The 23,777-nt window shown below is 44.7% G+C and overlaps 1 protein-coding gene across 1 annotated transcript; it reads left to right on the top strand.

Moving 5' to 3' along the window:
* Window positions 1-1,283: 1,283 nt before the first annotated feature.
* Window positions 1,284-6,832, top strand: LOC104402342 (ribonuclease ZC3H12A-like; the record flags this gene model as incomplete). Its single annotated transcript, XM_010010209.1, has 4 exons — window positions 1,284-1,423; window positions 2,962-3,196; window positions 4,954-5,060; window positions 5,805-6,832. Coding segments are annotated over 4 exons (1,510 nt in total), but the record flags the coding sequence as incomplete, so codon positions are not given.
* Window positions 6,833-23,777: the final 16,945 nt, after the last annotated feature.

Consider the following 23,777-nt stretch of genomic DNA (forward strand, 5'->3'; position numbering starts at 1 on the left):
CCCCATTTTCTTCCTCCAAACTGTACTGTTTTTCATTTGTGGTCACTGTCTCAGCACTGAAACTTTTCTTAGTGTAAGATGGAGCTTTGGCTTTGAGATTGATGTGGGCAGAATCTAGAGATGAATTCCTGGGGGGCAGTGGGAGAGGCATTTATGTGGCATCATCTTTGACTGGTCCATCGCTGCAGGTAGGTGTAGTAACCACGTGAGTCATTTACAAGTCTGTTTGCAGAGGTGAAAGCCTGACTGAGACTGTGGTGATATTATCCAGTAAGCTCAAAGTACAAGGACAAGGTTTGTGTAGATCCTGGGAGGACATTTATCCATTTTAGGACTTTGTGTAGAGTTTATTTTTGTTTCTTTGTGCAGAGGTGGTTAACAAATGACCTTCCCTTTCAAGTGCACTGCTCTGTAGCGAATTACAAGCAATAAGAACTTTCAAGGTGGGAGAACTCAGGGAGGATACCACCCCTAATTGTTTTTATTGAGGTTTTCTGTGTCTTGCTCTAAATGCTGATAATTCTTCAGAACCCACCTTGCCTGCATCCTCTGCAGCACCTGTCCCAGGACTTTCCTACCTCTCTGTGCAATCAAGACAAAAATCCACCAACTAGGGCAAGATAAACATGTGCCCGAGGTGCCTGTGGCCGTCTCCACTGAGGTCTTGTCCCTTTTTTGGAGTCCTGGGTTAGGATCTCTACATGTCCCATCCTGCCTTCCCCCATAGTTAGACTCCTGTTTCCAGACGAGGTTAGCAGCTGAATGACCTCTGATCACAATCGCAGCCTCTTCAGACATTAAAATCCCTGATGTCACTGTTACGACAGAAGAAAATACCCACGTTTTGTTTCTAGCAGGAGCGTCTCATGGATTCTGCGTGTGCTGGAAGAACCTCTCACTCCCCAAACTGTTATCAGACAAGGCACGTGAAGGGTCTGACACAGCCCAATATCTTGCTGGTACTCTAGGTCCCAAGTCCATCCAGATACAGATGAAAGAAACAGGCATGGGCAACAGGCTTGGGTAGCAGTGTGTCATAGAAATGGGGGATAGGATACCTCTGCTTTTAAGTATCCAAACTTCTTCAGATAACAAGTATTTTTTTTGTGCCAGAGGAGATGTTTGGTTCTGTCCAAGCAGGACACCCTGCCAGGCTGTTTTCTTGGAAACTGGTGAATGACACAAAAGCTGTTTGTTTTGCCTTTTCATTAATGGCTTAGTTAAAGAGAACTCAGCTTCTTGAAAGCTTTGCCTCATCGTCCTCCTCCTGTGTTTTCTTATAGTCATGGAAACAAAGAGGTGTTCTCCTGCTGGGGGATCCAGCTGGCTGTGGATTGGTTTCGAGAGAGGGGGCACACATACATCAAGGTTTTTGTTCCACTCTGGAGGAAGGAGCCCCCTCGACAAGAGAGTCCCATTGCAGGTAGGTCACCATCCTGGGCATCATTTGGCAACCATTAGGTGCAGTTTGGAGACAGGGAGTGTGAAGAGTGCAGTTCTGTCCTGTGAAGATAAGTGAAGTGCAAGTTGTGTATCAGGTTTCCATCACTTAAATTAGTCATTACTTTATTGCCTCACACTCCTGGCTAGCAACTAAATCTGCTTACAAGGCTTTGTTATACTGCTTTGAACCTTCTGCTTTACAAGCACAAATTGCTGCCAGCTGAGTTAAAGGAGTCTGTCAGCTTGCAATGAGTCTGCAGAGCTTTTAAGGCCAGCCAGGAGACAACTACATCGTTACACCCGCTATCCAAAGGTGGCAGCGTGCAAGGTATTCACTATTGAATTAGTATTTCTGTTAGCCTCTTACTCTGATACAGGAGCTGCATGGGTTCCTCTTCCAGGAGAAGGAAATGCACCAGCTGAAGTCTGTGAAGGGTGATGAAGTTCAGTTTGTATGGATATAAATCTGCCAGATTTGTGCCAGCAGTTTGGTGCCTGCAGATGAGGTGGCTGGGGATCCACCTTTCTGCATAGCACAAAAATAGCAGCAAAGGAAACAACTTTATTTAGTTAGTTATTTATTTTATCAGGCATATTTTATCTCTAAGTAAAACTCATATCAGGGCTGATTTGAGCCATCCTGCAGTGCAAAAAGGAACTACAGTGCCTCTGGTGTAGAATTCAAGCCATCCTTTACAGATATAAATCAAAAAAATCGTGTCTCAGATTTTGGGAGTGGATGGTTTTGTAAAAGACCAAATTTTCAAGCTGTCAAATAATCACCAGGTATCAGCGCATCTGAAAATCACAACACTGTAAGTTGCCTAAAGTGCTGAAACTTCTTTAGATTCTTGTATGTTTCTAGCTGTCGTGGTTTAAGCTCAGCCGGTAACTCAGAACCACGCAGCCGCTCGCTCACTCCACCGCTTCTTCCTCCCCCCGCTCCCGGAGGGATGGGGAGGAGAATCGAAGGAATGTAACTCCCACAGGTTGAGATAACAGCACTCCAGTAACTAAGGTATAATACAAACCACTACTGCTACCAGTAATAATGATAAGAGGAATAACAAGGGGAGAGGACACAACCGCTCACCACCCGCCGACCGATACCCAGCCCGACCCGAGCAGCGATCTGGGCCTTCCGGGTAACTCCCCCCAGTTTATATACTGGTCATGACGTGCTGTGGTATGGAATACCCCTTTGGCCAGTTTGGGTCAGGTGTCCTGTGTCTGCTCTGCCCTGGCTTCCCCTCCTCCCTGGCAGAGCATGAGACTGAGAAAGTCCTTGGTCAGAGTAAACATTACTTAGCAACAACTAAAAACATCGGTGTTATCAGCATTGTTCCCAGACTGAAAGTCAAAAACACAGCACTGCACCAGCTACTAAGAAGGAGACAAAAATGACTGCTGTAGCTGAACCCAGGACACTAGCACATGACTGAGAGCTGGTCAGTATTAATTAATTAGATTCTCTTGTTAATTTTTTTCCCCTTCTATTTGTGCCAACCACGCCACCAGATCAGCACATTCTCGAAGAGCTTGAAAAGCAATCGATCCTCGTGTACACCCCGTCCAGGAAGGTGAAAGGCAAGAGGGTAGTTTGCTACGATGATCGCTATATAGTGAAAGTTGCTTATGAGAAAGATGGAGTCATTGTTTCCAATGACAATTACCGGGATCTCCAGAATGAAAACCCTGAGTGGAAATGGTTTATTGAGCAGCGACTACTCATGTACTCTTTTGTCAGTAATAGGTAAGAGACAGCTACTGTTAAACACTCTTGAATTTAAACATTATGGGCCAAGTCAGCTCCGACATCAATGCACCTCCCACCAGTGGCAGAATACACAAGCCTTTTTCTGAAAGGAATTTACCATAACTTTTCTTATCTATCTATCTATCTCATTTATTTAGTTCCTTCTCCCTCAGCTCTGGTCTTAAAGCCCCCTTCAATGAACTTCTCTATTTGAATAGCCGCATTAGTGACCAGCTTTGCTTATTTCCAGTCCAACTGGGATATTAAACTAAGGCTTGGTATCTTTTAATTTCTATTTCCTATAAGAAACAGAATTAAATCTGTGAAAGGAGGCTAGCTGTCTGGCAGTATTTTTAATTCCCTTAAAGGCAGAAGAGCACTTCTTCCTATGCTTTTGTAATCATAACTTTCTAGAAGAAGAGAGATGAGAAGCTGGTCTCTCTGGCCCTTACCCATCCCCACTGGGGAAGGTTTTCACTAAGGTTCATGCACCATGCCTGCAAGGCTGAGCTGTATGCTCCTCGGTCTGTGTGTACTGACCTTGTCCAAGATTTCTAGTAGCAGAGGTGTTCATTAGCCATCAGTTTGGCTGGGGAAATGCACTCGAAGGCATCCATTGTGCATGGATGAGTGCGAGCAGAGAAGCTGTCTTGCACTGTGGCCTTTTCCATGGGTCAGGATGGAGACTTGGCTCTCTTGCCACCAGAATTGGATGGGAGTGCTTGGCACTGGGTTTCAGTTTCCCCGTAACATTGTTCACAGAAATGTAATCACTGAACATCAGCAGAACGTACCTCTCAAAGCTCCAGTCCATTATCTCCAACTACCACCAGGCTTCTTCTCTAGTTACTATTGGGTTACAAATATTTGCACGATATTTTCCTTTGTATTTCATAGGGATTGCTGGACCTTTTCAGAACCCTTTCCTCAGAAAGTCTAGCTTTTCCTCAGAAAGCCCTTTTGAATAGTTTCAGCAAGACCGTCTTGCACACCTTTGAGAACCTCTCTAAATCCACAGCCTGAAGTTGGAGGTTTCAGTCCCATTATGTGGATAACCAAATTCTCCGGGTGCCTCCTTTCCCTCCTTCCTACGACCAACAAAGGGTTTACCCATGGTTGGGTGCACTGCAGATTCATTTTCAAACCAGTCCAGGGATACCAGTTAGGTTTCCTCCTGAAGCATCACATTCACATACTGGCATAGAAGAATTAACAGTTTTATTTGAGCATTTTGCAGGCCTTGTAGTGAGAAGCCTTTACTGAATCCTTGAAAAAGGCTGGGCTTGTTTATCACAAGTGATCAGCTGTAGCTCTGAATTAACTTCTGACTTTTTAATCCTCATTCTCCTACAAGTACTTAGTAAGAGAAAAGCGAGTTTGCTGTGGAAGGGAGCTGACGGTGAGGACTGCAGTGCTGGGACCACAGAAGAGTTTGCTGCTGCTGCTTCAGAGTGAAAGGCTGCTGCCGCAGCTGGGGCTTCTGGCTGGCCAGAGCCGCACCAAGCTGCTGTGCCTTTCCAGTTGTTTTATGTTATCAGGGAAAAACAACAGCTACGTGAAGCTGAAGTATTGATGTCTTGACAGGCAGCAGGGCACAGTGGCTAGGAGTGCTCCTAGCGTGGCTCCTGATGGCCAGGCCACCAAAGGGTCACAAGTTTTTCTGCCCTAAGCTTGCGCCACAAGCTGTGGTGACACCTTAGCTCCTAAAGCTAAAAAGGTATTTTTGTTACCCCTGTGGCTTTTTCCTTTCTCAGGTTTATGCCTCCTGATGACCCGCTAGGCCGGCACGGACCCACTCTTAGTAACTTCCTCAGCAAAAAGCCAGTGCTTCCGGAACCGAAATGGCAGCTTTGCCCCTATGGTGGGTTTCTCCTCATGCTGTGAACCCCTCTTCTTCTTGTCCCTTGCTTCCAAGCAGCACTTTCCTTCACCTAAGGGCCAGTGCCATTACCATATGCTATCCTGCTTTGTGTGGGAGGGACTTGGGTCAGGGCTGCTCGAACATGTGTTGCTTTCTTTCCTTTCCTCCTTAAGTGGCTCCAGCCTCAGCAAAGGCACCAGCTCTGTCTCTTCTGTCCTTGCCTGTCAGACACAGCACCCAAACCAGGCACTGCGGCCGTGCTGATGCCCCAGCCTGCACGTAGTTTTCACTTTGCAGAGTGGACTTGCACTGTGGCACTTACTTACTTACTTACCTCAGTGGGAAACGGCCATCCAAACACTTTCCCTCTCCCCTCCCAACAGCTTTCCAGTAATGTGCAGGTTTCTCAGAGGTAAATCCCTGTACATGACACTTTAAATCAGCCCTTCATAGCAGCAGGTCTCCCAGCCCACTGAGAGCAGCAACTGGAACATAAATGAATTTCAGACACTTCCAAAATAGCAGAAACTTGCTTTCACTGCTGCTTCCCCATGCTATTTCAGCCAGTAATATGTAAATCCGGGGTCAGATGTCCTGAGCCGGAAAACAGCTACTTCCCCTCTGCTGTTTGTGCTCTCCACGCCCCTGTGAATGTGCAGTGCTGGTGAGAAGTGATGAGTGCGTTACACTGATGTGGGTGCTAGCGACAACCTCCTCTTTTGACTTTTTTTTTTATTGTTTCAGGTAAAAAATGCACCTATGGCAATAAATGTAAATTTTACCACCCAGAGAGACCACACCAAGCTCAGCTCTCAGTTGCTGATGAGCTCAGGGCTAAAATAAATGTCCCATTAAGCGTGGGGAAAGAGGAAGAGCTGTACAGGACTGGAGGAGAGCCTGCGCCCTGTGGTGCCTGCACAGAAACCCTGCAAGAAGCTGTCGGCTGCGCAGGGGCTTCCTGCTACCCAGGGTGGTCCCAGGGGAGCCGTCCTGAGCAGCCATCCAGTGCCTGGGCCAGCAGCCCTGGCTCTGACCTGCGTCTGGACCAGCATTTGCTACAGCCAGAGCCTTGGCAAGACCATCCACTCCTGGAGAAGATGTCAGCGCTGTCCATCGGTGACAATAGCTACAGCTACAACTGGTCCATACATACGTGTCAGGACAGAGGGGTGATGGACAGCCCGCACCGGTTCAGTGACCCATACTCGCTCCATCCCCGCCGTAGCTTGGACCACACCAGCTTACCGGGATGCCCTTTCCAGCAGACAGTGCTCCCGCCTGTGCAAGGTGGGACGTGCCCAGACCACAGCTGGCCTCCGGGGTGCTGCAGCACGCATAGGGTCAGTCAGAGGAGCCACTGTGTCGCTGATAGTGCTCAGCACAGACAGGCCCTGGGGACTCAGCACCACGTTTTACCACGGTCCACAGCTCTTCCCTCTGACCTGCCTCACTTATACAGTGAGCATCACCTGCAGCAGCAGCAGCAGCAGCAGCACTGCTTCCCCAGCCGCTCCCCACAGCAGCCCTTTCTCTTAGACACCAGCAATGGACTGGGCTTCTTCCAGAAAGCCCACACATACCTTGATGCCTCTTACAGTGACCACTGGCCCACCCGAGCTGCAAGGCCACCCTCTGCCCAGCAAGCCAGCATACACAGGGAGCTGTGCTCCCTTTTCCCTTACAGCGACGTGAACCACGTCATGGCTTTGTACCCTGATATCAAGGATATTGCTATCTTGACTTTACTGATTCAAAGACACAGAAGCTTGTGAAGCCTCCAGATCAAACCTTTCCTGACAAGCACAAGTCCTGCGGAAAAAACCATGCTACTGTGAGGCTTAACTGGCTGTTATTAAAGGGCTTTTCTGGGACCACAGGTCTAAGCATCAACCAGATATGTCACATGGGGCACCAAGTCAAGACAAAGGCTGTCATTCACTGCAGCGGGATCTCATTTACCTCCCTGTCAGCATTTGAACCTCACTGGTGACTGGGTTTAGGATGGCAGAGATCTTCACTGATGCCTTGAAATGCTAGACATGGTTTAAAAATCCGAAGCTATTGTTCAACTGTTGTGAAAGAACCTTGCTCCATGTGACAGGCTCTCCATAGACCCCCCATGCCTACTTGCTCAGCTATAGGCAAAAAGTAATTATTTGGCCTATTTCACCTAACACAGGGCTGTGCTCTCTGCTAGAAGGCAACTTTGAGTCCATATTGTTGCCTGTATCAGTGAGCTTTCAAAGATAGATACATCTTGTGTTTATAAAGCAATGCAGTGAACACACAGAGCCACTAACAACAGAGGTGTGGGGATACAGCAGAACACTTGAAGGTAGCTGCAGCTACATTTCTCAGGGATCACATACAATATGTGTCAAATCAGGGAAGTGATCTTCAGTGTAAATAAGTCAAGTCTTGATGTGGACTGGGGGCTTGGGGTTGTTAAACCAGCTGTTCTGTTAAAAACAGAAACACAGGTGATGCCAAGGGGAGGGGGAAAGCTCTGTTGTATAGAAGAAAAAGTCCTGTTGTTGACGTAACCCTGAATTACCAAACATGGTCCCATAATGCAACTATACAGCTGATTTATGACTGCGAACAGTTAAACTGTGCTCTGCTGGGACATGTTTGATCCTCAGTAAGCTGTAAAGCTGCTAATCTCTGCATTATTCCACTGAATTCTTCAGGTTATAATTCAAATATTAAGGTTGAAGCTGAAGGGCTTTGGCATTATACCAAAGTTTAAGTATGTCTGTATGACATTTTAAAACTGCTTTAACACATTATAAAGTGGTCACCTAGAACACTTTGTTCTAAATAATGTTGCCTTTTCCCTTTTTATTTTTCCATTACTCTTAGCACTGATCTTCACCAAGTCCCATGTTTAGGTGGGATTTACAAACAACGCTCTGAACCCGTAGTATTTCTGTTAGGTTTTCCTAATTGGTGATGTTGGTCCCAAGCAGGACTTAAACACAGCCTTCACTGACTACGCTGAAGTCTTTTGCTTTCCAAAAAAGTGACCTTTAGTGACATCATCACATGAGCATGATTTGGAAGTGGTGACAGTTTGACCTGTTTGTTTCCCTCTGGAAACCACCAGCAGCTTTTTTTGGGTAGTGTTGTTTAAAGAATCTTCAGGAAGTAAGTACACTGTATCAGTTCGATCTTCTATGGCCACGCGGTTGGCTCCAAGAAATCCTAATTGTGAGTTTTGGGGGTATGAGCTGTCATCACAGAACATACATAACAGTTTTTACCCTATGCCATGAATTTTCCACTAATTACTGTAATACATGTAAATGGATGCCCTGGTTTCAGCTGTAACATTTTTTCTCCTTCCTAGTAGCTGGTGCAGTGCTGTGGGTTTGGCTTTAGCCTGAGAACAACACTGATTGATTGATAACACACTGTTGTTTTAGTTGTTGCCAAGTAGCACTTACCCTGATCAAGGACTTTCTCAGTCTCATGCTCTGCCAATGAGGAGGAACACAAGAAGCCAGGAGGAAGCAGAGGCAGGACACCTGACCCAAACTGGCCAGAGGGGTATTCCATACTACAGCACATCATGCCCAGTGTATAAACTGGGGGGAGTTACCCGAAAGGCCCAGATCTCTGCTTGGGTCAGGCTGGGTATCGGTCAGCGGGTGGTGAGCAATTGTACCATCACCTCCGGGAGCCATGTAGTAGGAATTATTAACAATTACACCTCTTTTCCCCCCTCCCCCCTTAGGGCCAGCCTATGGAGGAGACATTTCCTCACACCCCCACTCCCCCCCAGGCTATTTGCAATGGCATTTGAGAATTTTAAAGATTCTGAATATCCTTTGAGTACCCTTGAAACCAGACGGCTCCTTTTGCTGGGAACCACCATTTTGTTGAATCTGGTTCAGGTCTTGGTTTAAGGTTAAACAACTACCTGAGAATATCACCAAGAGGTCTTCCTTGAGGCTGGACAGGCATGAGTGGCAGGGTGTGTGGGATCCTACGGGCAAGCTCCTAGGCCAGTGGGCCCCTCCAGTGCTTTGGAACCTCACCACTGAACAAGTGCAAAATCCAGAAATGCCAGTAAACCACTTGAACAAGATGTGCTGTCGTCCTGGTTATACCAGAGAGGGACAAATCATGGCAACGTGCTGGGGCTTGGCCTGTGCCTACAGTGCCCTGCTCAACACTGTCCAGAAAAAGATGTCTTTGAATCTGATGGCAAAGCAACAGACAACGCGGCTACTCTGTCCCCACCAATGAGCAGAGCAGCTACTCCAACTCCAACAACAGACACTGCAGCCGTTCCAACCCCACTAGCAGCTACTGCAGCTGAACCAAAGGACCAGTCTATGCCTCTATCAGTTGCCCCTATGCACAAAAGGAAATAGAAATGAGAAGCAACTCGTCTAGTGAAGGAAGATGAAGAAGACTCAATGCCAGAATTAGAGGGGACAACATCAGTAGGAATCAATTCAAGAATCAATTCAAGAAACAAGATTCCTCTCCTCAAGAGAGGAATTCAAGAGACAGAGGAAGAGGCAGAATTTCCCAGTCCCTGTCCTTGACTGAGATGTGGAATATGTGAAAAGATTTCAGCCATCTTCCAACTGAATAGCTTCCAGAATAGCTTATAAGTTTATCCACTGCTTAGTACATGAAGATTAGAAATGACATTATAAAACAAAACTATGGAATAAATGCCCTGTGCAATGCTCTGAAAAATTCTTGAGTTCTACAGGCATTGTTAGTTGTGCTGAAACAGGCCACGCACCACACTTCACACACTGAAGCAACCATTTCATGGATTAAGTGCCTGTATTACGCCTCTGCAAGGCCAGGCTCATTGGCTTCCCTAACAATGTGTACCGGAGCTTTCCCAGCCACTGCTGTACACATACATGCTGCTGTACACATACGTACAGCCACAGAGAAAGTGTGATGCAGAGTGGAAAAATACCTTCCACATACTCCAACAGAGCAAATCCAAAATGACAGCACTCAGAAAATACACACACAGCAAGAGAGCAGGATATAACTGTACTTGTCAACATTTATTTTCATGTCTGGAATGAATGTTACATATTTCAGTGCAAAAGGCATTTAAAATCCATAGGAAAATTGGCGTTCTGCCTTTATCTAGTGCCCTCGGCTTGCTGGAGACGTGCATAAGCTTTTCTCCTTTTCCTTTGACGATACACAGGAATTTGGTGGTTGTTCAAAATTCTCTCCTGATGTTTAATAACTTATTTTTCTTCCATTTCTGTCTTATTTGCGGGGGACTCTCTCAGTAAAACACACAGAATGTGCATTCTGCTGAGAAAGTGTCCGAGAAAATAAATCAGACTTTGGCACTAAACAGAACTGAATTTCTCTTGGCTCTGCTGCTCACCAGAGGGTTGTTTCTCATGGAGCTTTTGTCCGAAGGGCAGCTCAGCAGCAGTGCTGTGTCACTGCCTGCTTGAGAGGAGCTCTGCCGCTGGCCAGGAGCCCACGGAGAGCGCTGACTGTTCCGTTATTTCACCACAGCACAAGTATGTGGGGCTCTGGATTTCTGCTGCAGCACCTCTTACACGTTCCGAGACAGGAGGATCTCTTTTTGGCTTTGTCAGCTCCTGGGGTAGGGGAAGGGTCTACTAATGGGAAGGAGGAGGAGACAGTTTTGCACAGACAGGGTGGGAGGCTGTTGCTATTTGGTGTCTCTGCTGAGATGAATTCGAGTCCAGCTCTCGCTGCCAAGTTGAAAATGAATCCATAAATCCCAACGGGCTTGGACAGCCCTTGATGTTCTCTGGTTTTTGGTTGTCAAGACTTTTATAAGAAGCTGGAAGCAGTGAGAGCTATCCTCCAGGAGACAGGCTGCTTTCCTAAGGGAGAGCTACAGAGCTGCCAAGTTCATTTGAAAAGAATAATAAAAAAAAGTAATAATAAAAAAAAAAAAAACCAGAATCCTCTTCCCTTCTCTACTCTTACCCTTTCCCAAGAAGTTCGGAAGCCACAGACACCCTGCTCTGCGAGGGGGCTGGGAAGCTAGAGACAAATAGTTCACTGAAAACTCTTGGGTGGAAGTCACCCCTGCAACAGCTCCTCAGCATAAGAAGGGGAAGAGGTTGGTCCTCTTCACCCCATGCAGTCCCAGGCAGCCCACAGTACCTCCCTCCCACCTCCCCTTAAATGCAGAAATCTTCCTCTCACAGAACACTGATGACAAGTCCACTCATTTGTGAGCTTAGATACCATAAAAATTGTTAATGACAGTCTATGAAGTAGATAATAATCACGTTCTGTATCAAACACTGTGTTTGCCAAACATTCTTGGAAGTTTTGTTAATATTTTAACTGACTTCCCACAAGGGCTGGCGCAGTTCATAAGCAGACATTTGAACTAATCACAAACAACTAAATAGAACAAGACAGGTTTCACAGCTTCTCCTTAAAAATGTTGGCTTGCTAGTGAAGAACCTAGCAAGTCCTGTACTTCACCAACTGTGACAGATCACCTCAAACCCCAGAGCCTCTGGTGAAAGCCTTCAACAGACAGACTCCTAGTTGGACACAGGTCATTCAACTCATTCACTCTGCCACAACACTGATGAAGCCCTTTGCTTCTCTACATCAGGGTACATCAGTGCAGAGTGGGGAGGAACCAGCACCGGCACAGGCTGCCTAAGAAAGTTGTGAATGCTCCAACCCTGGCGGTGCTCAAGGACAGGTTGGAAAGAGCCTTGGGCGACATAGTTTAGTGTGAGGTGTCCCTGCTCATGGCAGGGGGGTTGGAACTAGATGATCTTAAGGTCCTTTCCAACCCAAACTATTCTATGATTCTACATATAACAAGACCTCTGTAGTATTTACTTCCTATGGGCTATCAGGAGTGGGATGCTTTGAACTCTTGAGAAGAATAGTTTAATATCACAGCACCACTTGTCATTAGCATTATTAAGGAAGCCGTACAATTCACAGTCAATAGTGAAGGGATTTTTATAACGTTTCAGCCACATATATTCCTTCTCTGCCCCAAGCTGGACTCGCTGCCTTGAAGTCTTGCAGCAGGCTCAAACACTTTAGTATGAGGTAGTGATGTGCTGACTTGGCAAATGCAATAAAAATGGACATACAAATGGAGCAAAGCTGTGGGCACAGCAATCTGTGGGCCAGCACTTGCAAGGCAGCAAACCAGAAAATTAGGACAACTCATGCAGGGCTGGCAGGCCTTCGAACGCAGAAAGGAAATTGGATGATGTGCCTCTGCCGATGAGTGGTGGCATCAGAATTGCTCACCATAACCACACCACCAGCTCCTCCTCCTCGTCATTCCCTTGTATCACATGATTTCCTCAGCTTCCCTAATTTTTACACATTTTTTTCTCACGTTATTGCCAGGCTCAGGATTTCCCCACGCTCTGTATGGAGTAGAACACAAGTAACAAAATGCTTCCCCGTCCCAGCCCCTCTTCTTCCACCTTTAAGAACCACACGCTCTCACCCACTGCCACCCCAGACTTTTGCTTTGTGCTCCCTTCACTTCATTGCTCCTTTCCCACCCAGCTACCCACCTCCTCCCTTGCTGTGCCACATACTGCTCCCACACAAGCCCAGAGAGGATCCTGCCTCCCCCTTCACCCTTGCCCTGCAGCTGAAGAGGCTTTTAGGGGTTCCTTTTTAAAGTTTTCTTATGTTTTCATTTTTATTTTACTTCCCTAAAAAAAAAAAGTTCGGTTTTGGTTTTTGTTGTTATTAAAACCAGCACATAGATACCTTTAGCCTGGCAGACATCTGATATCCTCAGGCTGTTCTCCCATGGCACCTTAAAACAGCCTTCCTACCAAAGCTGACTTCATACAGCTTCTTCCCCTCTCTAAGGACCAAATGGGATGCTAGCAGAAACTCAGCCACCACATGCTCTTAACCACCTTTAATCCTACTGCAAAAGCAATGATCATCCTTCACTTACCACCCCCAGGACCGTACATTTGAGGGAGTTACTAACACAACTGGTTTCCTACAGGAGACAAATAGGCATTAGGACACTGAATGGCAGAACAAAACCATAAACCAGAAGTAGGCAGCAAAACATGGATGGCACAAAAAAAACCAGTCAAACTGGACAAATGGAAATAAATTTTCTCATAGAAGACTAAAAAGGTATTAAATAGGATTAAAGAAAAGCAGACCTGGTAGAAGCAAGTGTTGTGTGTTACTCATGGTATAATAAACTTCAGAAATGTAGTGCTGTGCAAAGTTAGATGATAAAGATGGCTGCCATCCATCCGCACCCCTGAAACACTGAGCAAAGCTGGGTGCAGCTCTCCTCTGACTGTCAGCTTGCTGAACTTACTATCCATAACTTAATATCTGTAGGGGCTCCAAACAACGGAGAAAATTGCTAAATAAGAAGCAGTATCAACTACAGTAACTGAATGAATTACAACAATGAACACAAGGACAAGACAGAGATACCACCACCATCTGGCAATTTGGTTTCCAGATTAGACTTAGTTTTACTATAGGAATAATGTTCTCCTCGCACTGTCAGCAGAAGAGACACAGAGAGATGAGAACTAGCTAAGGGAGTAGCAGGAGAAGCACAGAGGAACACAGTGGCTTTTACTGCTTGAAATGGTATAATGTGCTTCATAACTGAAGATCACATTCTGCAGCTCCAAGGAAACTGAAAGTGTAAATGCCACGATAGCCTGGCAAAGGCTGCAGTCCATCCCGTCGCCGCTTCAGAAGCGGTGCTAAAGAAATTTTTAGCAGGGAAGCAAACTTAACTATGATTTGTTATTGCCAAAAAATACACAGCCATTGGCAGACAATTATAGATGTTACTCAAAACTATCATCAGAATGAGAAATACCGAGCTCTCCCCAACAGGAGGTCCTGTTAGGAAGAGACTGAAGGGAATACAGAAGCTTGTAAAAATGTTATTTCCAGCAGGGAAACATTCTCGGAGAAGAACTTCAGCATCTGAATATCCTTTTGCTCATAACATAATACATGACATGTGGTGGATTTGGAGTCCTGGCTTCACTTAGAGAAGCAGATGGAATATCTTTAAACCTTTAGTGCATCTTTCTTAGGTTACGTAGGTCATACTTAAGCCTCGCAGAAGAAGGGGAAAAAAAAGTAAGTATCAGTTTAGGCTGAAGTAAAAATAACAATATCATGGAAAAAGGGCAGAGAACCCAAGTTTCTGATGAATAGAAAAGTAGAAAATTACTCTCCAGTTATTATTTCTGTTCATCTTTTATGATACTGATTTGCATCTGGGGATTGTATTTGGGAGGCACCGATTCATGTCAGTCTCTGCACTTTGCTCTTTGATGTTCCACTGTTTGTATTTGTCCAAGGGAGCTTACTTTGAGCCGTTAACAGAAAAAGCATAAGCAGCCAAGCGGAATGCCTCCAGGAATGTCTAGTAATTGCCATCTCTAAGACCTACACCAACAGTGTATTTTGAAAAACACGACGGCCAAGTCCGCCACCAGGTGTCAATGTGGTAGCACTGGAAGCAGCACTCGCTGCTCTAGGGCTGACTTTCACCAGCCAGCTCCATCCGCTCGCATAAATCCCACCAGCAGGCGCGCTTCATCCGCACACCAAGCAGAACGTACACGACAGCCCACGCTGGAGGGCTGCGCGGTGCAGTTTCGGCTCAGCACGAAGTCAGCGTTGCCTGGGCCCCCCGGCCAGAAAAGCTCCTGCAGGCTGACGGAAACTAACGTACCCGCAGGCGAGGCTTGGTCACACTGTGATCAATCTGATCTGAACAGATTCTGCTGCTTTCTGCTAGCAACTGCTGCACACACAGAGCTGAAAAACACTGCGCTGTTAAGCATTTACACTGCATCTGAACTTTACCATGTGCTTTGTGTTTAAGTAGCCCTAAAAGTGTGCATGGCAGCTCAGACGGTCTTAGGAACTGCAGCACCATGTCAGACCGTGGAGCAGCAGGAGACAAACTCAAGATCACTTGAACAAGGGGTTTTGGAAAGGGGGCATTTTACAAAATCCACCTTTTATTCTGCCTTTTTATTCTCCCCTCACCTACAGTTGAAGCCTCGGCCGCCCTGACATCAGCGGCTCAGGATTTATCTTGGCTGGGGCCCAGGCGCTGCTGCCAGGCTTCCCTTTCAGGGCAGCGGCCCTGGGAAAGTCACTCCGGGTTAAGTTTAGAGTTCCAGGTTGGCACATTCTTAACGCAAGCCAAAAATAAGTGTGAATGGGGATCAATTTTATGAATTTGCTGAGCTGCCAATTATATTTTAAAGCTGAAATCTGAAACGAGGTTTGCCAATTGGATAAGCATCACAGCCAACCCTTAGACAGGAATTAATTGGAAAAACACTTTCTCTCTGAGTCCAGAGAGCATTGCCTTACAAATGTTATCTCTAAAGTCTTTCCTGGTGTGCTTGGGTCGTAACTGAACACAGTGGATTGTAATTAAATTTATTATCTTGTATTTGTGTCAATCAAGAGTTAGGCAGATATACAGCAAGTATTCCAGGCATGCAACTGAAAGGCAGCATTAAGTGAGGGAAGGGACCCCAAAGCAGTTCTGAAGCAAGTAAAAATGCCACAATTTCCAATTGCATTCTTTTTAGGCATTCTCCCCTTGCGTTGTTGGGGAGTGGGTTCACCACAGCTGTACAGCTGCCTAAGGCCAGGTCCCTGGGTTGTGCACCCACATCTCTACAAACCTGAAAATACAATACCCTGCTATCCAGATAGAGGCTGGATGTCCCACACAGCACATACAGGCTTGAGCTCACAGCTACCCGAAACATGCTTGCAGCCTGTGTCTAAGCTCCTTGCCAGAGGCACAGATAACCCCCGCAGGACCAGCTATCACTTTGCTGGTGCAGCAGCGCTGGCTTAAAGGCAGGATTTCCTGAGCCTCCTGGTGGAGCCTGTATTTGCCTATGGGCCAGCGGATGATTCCCGATGCTGGTCCATTCTCCCTTTTATTTATAAAGGCCTGCCTTAAATACTGCACCTGGGGTGCCCAACTCCTGGCTTTCACGGCCCAAAATGTAGTCTTTTTTACGTTCTGGAGAATGCAGTTTGTCCTATTTCAAGGCAGAATTGCACCATAGCCATTAGTAATAGCATTACAAAAGTTACACATACTTTCTAGACCCTATCACATGTACAAGAATCTGTAAAAATAACCCAAAACATCCCCATCCTTCTTGCACAACTTCCAAAGCAAGTCTTCTGGAGGACAGAGCCAGTATTATGATTTATGTATACATAAGTTACATCACACTGATACAGAGCTGGGACCCGAAAGGACCCACAACCCAGGCTGCACGCAGGACCATGCTGGAACATCCCCAGGGTGCTGCTGTGGCCCTGCCTGGAAACACTGCTCTTCAGTACATGACATATGAAGTGCAGGGTAGTCTCTGCTGATAGCTGCATGCTATAGTGCAGCCATATCAGCTCCTGGCTGATAGTGCAGCCAGGGGCTGAAAGCAAACGTTGCCCTGGGCTGGTCTTGATGAGATCCTGGACGAAGCAGGCAACACCGGCTCCTCTCCTCCAGGCCCAGAGACCAGACAGCTCTACATGGGGTGAAGAGTATCATAAAACATTGCCAGATCAGGGTTGGCTCAGCAGCTCGTGTGTATTACATCAAGCCCTGCGCCAGCAAACACGCTAGCAGGGCGGTGAAGAGACAATGAGAAAATACACAGTCTGGGAGCTCCCCGTGCCCATACCATGGCATAACCCCTTGCAATACTGCAGCGGGCTTACCTGCTCCAGGCTAGAAAGGCATGCAAAGGTAGGGAAAACAAACACTATCAACCCAGATATCGGAGGCTGATGAAAAAACATCTGGAAAAGGTCAGTGAGTGTGCTGGCTTGCATTACTACTTGAGGACAGGCAGTGAGAACTAGCTGTGCCTGTGCCCTGACAGCTGGCAGGCACCCTCTCAAACCACCACATAAAAAAACCATACAGAAACAGCCAACAGGAACTGCAGGTATGAAGCTGCTTTTGTAGCTAAATGCAATACAGCTAAATGTAGCTAAATGGGGTGGAGAATACTACAGAAAGCAAGCTCTGTCAAACGGAAGCGATAGCTGGATCTCATGAGAGTTACTCACAGATGACTAACGACAAACAAAACAAGCTTCTGAGCAACCCAGTTTATGCCAACTAATTCAGGTCCTTATTCACTTCTTCACTGATGTGTTTTAATTGTGGGTCTTTTAAAAATTTCGAATTAAATGTTTTTACTCTTAAAAAAAAAGAAAAAAAAAGAAAACCAATTTGGTTGCAGCAGTAACAGCAGAATCTAATTGCGCTGTGAAATGAGCTGTGTCACCTTTCTGAGACCCAGCTGGTGTCATACAATCGAAATTCAGAAAGAAAACTAATTTACTCAACACTTGATAACATCTTCTTTTCGATCTCAGAAGTAGAAGCCCTTCCACACTAGTCAGAACATGGCAGCTGTGACTGAACAATGGGCAATGCTGAGCCCAGCATTCCCTGCTGCCCCTGGGGAGGGTGTGCCATGGACATGCCAGAACACTGGATTCACAGCTCATTAATAGCTCCAGAGAATGGGAGCATCATGGAGTACAGCCCTGTAAACCAGTAATGAGGACATTTCCAGCTGGGGGGTGGTGATGCAGTCTCTGCTCCAAGGCATTCCTAATCCATTTTGGTTTAGTCTCATGAGATGAATTTCACACGTGAAATAAAGATATTGAGACGAATTCACCACATGGCAGCCTAGCACCTTCTGGGGCAGTACCAGAACTAATAAAAGTGTTAAAATGCTGGTTCAAGTCTTGAACTAAACCACTGTATGTAATCAAAAAATCAGTAGGTTCAATCCTGCTACCAGGATGCACGTATTGGTCCAGGAAAAGATCAGGATGAAAAGAGTATTAAATAAGAAAATGAAAATCAACAGGAAGCAATACACCTGGAGATGGACTTCAACAGACTTTTCAACAAAACCACGTAAGACATACCTTTGCATGTCACTCACATCCTCTCTGAACACGGCAGGGCTCTCTGAGTGGAAAGGAGGTTTCTGAGCACGGCATCACATTGCACAGCTATGCCTGGCAGGTGTTCTGGGTGCAATTATAAATCATGTGAATAATAAAGTACTTCTCTCCATCACCCACCTCTGCTGTTACTGCAGGAAGCACTGAGAACTGGCATGCACCAGTTAACTTGGAAATGGTAAAGTCTGTTTCTCAAAGCAGAACTACTGGTGAGCTTGGAGGGTGGAGCTTGAAGGCCAGGGCCATGGGGCTGGCACAAAAGCACTCCCTGGTGAGGGCAGCTGTAGGATCATTAACAAGAGGAAATTCAGCCTCAGCCCTTGCTAGCTGGCCGCTCTGTTTCATGTAGTGCAGAGGCCCAGGGCCAGAAGTGAAGCTCGCAGGGGCAGAACAGTGGCCAGGCAGCACACAGCACTTGGTTTCCTTAGGGGTTCTAAAAGCCTAAGCAATCCAATTTAAAATTATCAAGCTCAGCAGAAAAAAACCCATGTTACTAGTCATTATTAAAGAGGGAAAGCTTTTGTCATATCTTCCAGCTCAAGAAAACCACTATCATGACATTTTCTTTCTCATTTACAGAGCATCTGTGCCAAGGATTAGGAAGGGTTTTCTCAAGCCAAGAGTTTCACTGCCTTTTCAATTCATTTAAGTACAACTGCAGCTGAGTTGCACTGCCATAGGCTGAACCTCAGGTATACAGCACTTCTTCAAAACCTTAACATTCAGGAACATGGACAGAAGACATGAGAGGAGGTACACACCTCCAAATGCTTTCACAATCGCAGAGGAACTGCACAAGAAACTGCAAAAATGAGAAAGGTCAGACTGCTGCCATGGAACACAGAGACAAGGACCTAGGCAACTTTCTCTAAACCACCAAACAAGTCTGTGACACATCAAACCGCATTCAGAGTTTAAGCTGGATGCCTGATGAGAGCAGCCAACACCCTCTCTATGACAGCAATTTTGGCTGCCAAAAAACAATTCTTGCAGACAGAACTGACACTTCACGACAATTGCTTCGTAACTGTGCAGGTATCTCTATCAGAAGACATATTTTCTTTCAGAAGGTCCTATTTGATTTCTAGCCCCAAAACAGAGGGAAGGAAAAGGCTTGTGAAAGAAAACAAAAGACATCATCCCAATTCTAATTCAAATTTTCACTGTAGCTACCAGATAGCTCCAACAAAGCATAGGAAATCTGGTTTGAGTGGTTAGTTGTTCACGTCTCATTAGAGAAAGGAAGAAGGAAAACTAAAAAGACAAAAACAGAGGCAGAGATAGAGACGCAGATTAATGAAGGCACAGGGAATTGCAAAATCCTGGGTTCACATTCTGCACACTGCTTGAAGCAGAGCTTCCATAACTGTGGGAAAACATTTATTATCTTTAATATGTCTTTACATGCTATACATGAGGAAGCATGAAAATCCTAAAGTGGTATCATGTCTTCCAGCAGAAAGAAGTGCTGGACCTGCTGCTGCTGCTTGAATTGCTGCCTTCCCTGACCTCTCTAGGTCCCTTTAGACAAACTTAGTTTTAGCATTTCACATTTCCTCCACTACCGTCCACCAGCTCCCAGTCAGCTCCACCCCCAAAGTAACAAAATGAGTGGGAAGGGGTGCAGTGCATCCAAGTATCTCCTGTATCTTCCTTCCAAGCAGCAGCTCCCAGACTGCGTGACAGCAAGCTTCCATTACAATGCTGTGACACACTAAGCAAGTCATTCGGGAAATGTGACTAACACAAAACAAACAAGAGCAAAACAGGAAAGATTTTGTAAAAAATAAATCCATCTCTCCAATTATGTTCTACCCAGAATACAATGCATGAAATGTCAAATATTAAAATTAATAACTAAAAGGGGTCCTTGACTTAAAATGCACAGCTATGAACCACAGAGGTGCTACCAGGAGTAGTGTTTATAAATGAAGCAAATTTTTTTGTATCAGCTGGTAAGAGGTATTCTGTACATACAAACATTGCCTTGCTCGTAATCTTTTATCCACATAAATGTAACACCTCTATAAAACTAATTCTTTATTTGAAGTTTTTGAGCTGATAATTTTTGTAATCACATTTTCACTCCAAGCAAACATTCATTCGCTCATCTGGAACACACATTTCCTGCCATATCAGAAGAGACATCATTATTCAGTAATCTGTTTTGAACTCACTTTTGGATTTACTACCTTAATTAGAAAACACTACTTTTAAGAGTTTATTATTATAGTATGAGGGTTAAAAGCATTACAGATGCATTGGCCTTCCTTCTGAGCCTATAAGGTGTGTTTTAATGAATAAGCATCCAACCTTCGAAACCGCAGAGGCAGAATAACCCATTTTACTTACCTGCAGGTGCCTCTCCTCCATAGTGGGTAAGTGACTGCCCCAGCCAGATGAGACACTGCATGCTTGCTCTCCCTGCCTTTTTCTTAGGAGCACCTCATGAACTAGGCATGTAACTGAACGTGCCAAGCATGAGACCCTAGTAAACGATGGAAACTCAGCTGACACACAAGCAGATACAGTCGTGGCACCCACATGTCTCTCATGGAACAGGAAGTTCTGTGTCAAGGTGGTTTTGAATACCTCTTACACAGACTGCACATCCCACTGCCCCTGAAGCCAGCCTGACAAGTTGGCCATCCTTTCCTGCCAAAAGCATGCAAGTTAAATACTCTGCTGCTGCTGTTTCCTAACCTTTTCTTTTTCTGACCTTAGTCTGCACTGTGTTGTACAAATCTGCAAAGAATTCATAGGATAGAAGCACATTTGGTCATCATGCCCAGGAACATAACTCAGCAACCAACTCTATCAACCACCAAAAAACTAACAAATTTACCTGACGACTGGCTACAGGATGTGACAGACCCATGTACTTGTACCAACAGACTTCTAAGGTACCACAGACCAAGCACACCAGTTTTCATGGCCATGCATGCTACAGATGCTGCATTCCAAGTTCCTGACTATCATTTACAGTCTTGTCAGCTTTGAGGGCTGTTTGCTGCATTTTAGTCTGCATATTACGATGGGGTGCAAGAAAAGCAACACCACCTGCTTCTACATGTGAAGAACAAAGAACAGTATTTCTCAGTCCATTTCCTCTATGTCTCCATCACCGTACCTCTTATCCCCGGATCTCAATCACTTACAACAGGAACCAGAATTTAGGTAAACCTGATCAGCCACAGGCTGGATGTGGTCTGCTAGTATCTATTAGGACAAAAACCACATAAACCCCACTTTAGATACATTTCCCTCCATTTGTTACCAAATTAACTGCATCAAAATTGTATTGGCACTGTGTTCCTATAAATGGTGTGGAAAAATAGCATGTAGTCATAGAATTTATAGCCATAACACAATGCACATGCATAAAAAATTGAATTAGGTTCATATAAGCATCTCAAACTGCTCATTTGAGTAGTACCCAAATTGATATGCTACTTCAAAATCTGCACTCACACACAATATGATAGTGCATACCACGGATACAGATTTGCTCAAATAAAAACCACTGAGAACTGTATCAGAAAGTCAAAGTTTTGTGCGATCGCATCATTCCAAATGTTCTTCTTCATTCCTCAGTGTTCCTACTGTGGAGCTCAAAGCCCTCAAACACTTCATACTAACCCCTCCTGTTCTCCCTCTCTCCCTTTAGTAATTTTTAAGTAGTTTACACAAAGTATGAGCATCACAAGCCATTTTGGGCTACATAAAATTAAAGACTGTTCCTCAAAGTTAGCAATAAAAGTTATTCAAGCTGCCAGGCTTGAAAAAGGAATGCACTGTAATCATTCTACTCTGTATGAGGAGTACAGAGTAGAGAGAAAGGAATCAGAAGTTTAAAGCTAATTCATATTTTTCTGTTCAACTTTAGGATAAGGATTTTTTTTACAAGATTTGAATAAAAGGGTAAATACTCAATAGATTTCAGTACTTTGTGATTTTTTTTTTTTTAAATGCTTCTTCCACATCTTTAATCAAGTCTTCTTTTAATTTGTGTCCAGGCTCCAATGGATATTCAAGGCAGAGGAATTTGACGGAAGAAAAGCAGTACTGATAAGGGTACTTTTCTCCCTGGGCACCTACAAAATACACTGAAGGTAGACATTTCAAGATTGTAAAATTGATTAACTTCACATAAGTAAAACAAATACAGAGACAGGCACAAATACTGACTACGCAGTTTTAAAATCCATCTATCAGGAGGAAACATAATAGAATTCAGCAGTGACATCTATTTCAAAACTTAAACCCTTAAACCCCTACCCTTTAAAGACATACAATAGTGACATGCCAATATACCAAAATCAGCTTGAAGGAAGAACTAATGACATATGTGACTTGAAATACAGGAAGAATGCAAAACCCTTAAAGTGAAGGTAAAAGGCTGTGGAACAGACAATACTGGAGATGTCATTTCTCTCATCCCACTGTTCCAGGATCAGTTACTGAAAACACTACCTAATACACTCTCGTACTAATCACAGAATCACAGAATACCAGGTTGGAAGAGACTTCAGGGACCATCTGGTCCAACCTTTCTTGGCAAAGCACGATCTCTATAAACAGACATTCTCAGACACAAGAATGCTTTGTAAGTGTGGTGTTGTGCTGTTTACGATTAAAATATTTTACATAAGTCCGAGGCAGTTAATTCTTCAGTCATACTTCCAGTGAAAATTATTTCTTCTGTTTCATTATCAAAACTGGAATTTGCAGTTTATCAGTAAGTGCCTATATGCTGATGACTACTTTAAAATATACTTAGTTCACAAAAAATTACTGCTTATTTGAGTGCTGTGTCAAGGCGCTGCCTAAGTAGCTGGAGCTAGGATGCAAGTTATTTTTTTCCCCTCCTTCAGAAAATAAACACTCAAATAAATGCAGGGAAAAGATCAATCACACATTTGATAGGATGAACAGAATTCCATTTTACCGCTTTTCCCAGTCATGATTTTTCCACCCCACAGCTGACTAGAATTTATGGTTTGCTTTTTAAATACAGCTGCCCTCCTTGCTCCAAACAATATTCTTCCTACAGCAAATTAAGGCACTCCAGTTGATTCATCTGTGTTAAGGAACGTTTTTTGCTGGATCTGTAGTTAATCTGTTCAATAAATGTCTCCTGAAGGGCTTTCACATGGTATCGCTGTGTCTCAGGAAAGCCCAACTCCACATACCGTATATCTGTATAGACCAGGACCAAGTGGGAAAGACATGTCCACGAATGCTCCACATCTTATAGCACTGTAATATACATAGCACCAAAATACAGTTTAACCATATGAATCCTTAAACTGTACTTAAATGAACAGTACATAAAGTATATTCTGTATCATCTAGTATCTTGGACAAAGTGGTTGCCCATTTTGTATTTGAAAAATATTTTTAAAATCATCTTAAAGCATGAAGAGTAAAAAAATCTAGCTTACTGCTTCATGAATAAGCGAATGGTTTTTATCAGTACAGCTTTACGGAATACATTCCTTACAGTCACCGAATTAGAATCAAACAGAATAACGCATGGGAGGAGACACACAAGATTCAACAAAACAGAGGCTTAAATAAAATCTCTGGTCATAAGAAAATCAGCCTACTTCCAAGACTGTTAATCTTATTGTTCTGTTGAGTACTCTGTTGCTCCACAGCATGGGAAAAGCAAACAAATCACAAACCCAAACA

This window comes from Nestor notabilis, unplaced genomic scaffold (genome assembly GCF_000696875.1).
Source record: "Nestor notabilis isolate BGI_N333 unplaced genomic scaffold, ASM69687v1 scaffold202, whole genome shotgun sequence".
In the NCBI taxonomy this organism is placed as follows: Eukaryota; Metazoa; Chordata; class Aves; order Psittaciformes; family Psittacidae; genus Nestor; species Nestor notabilis.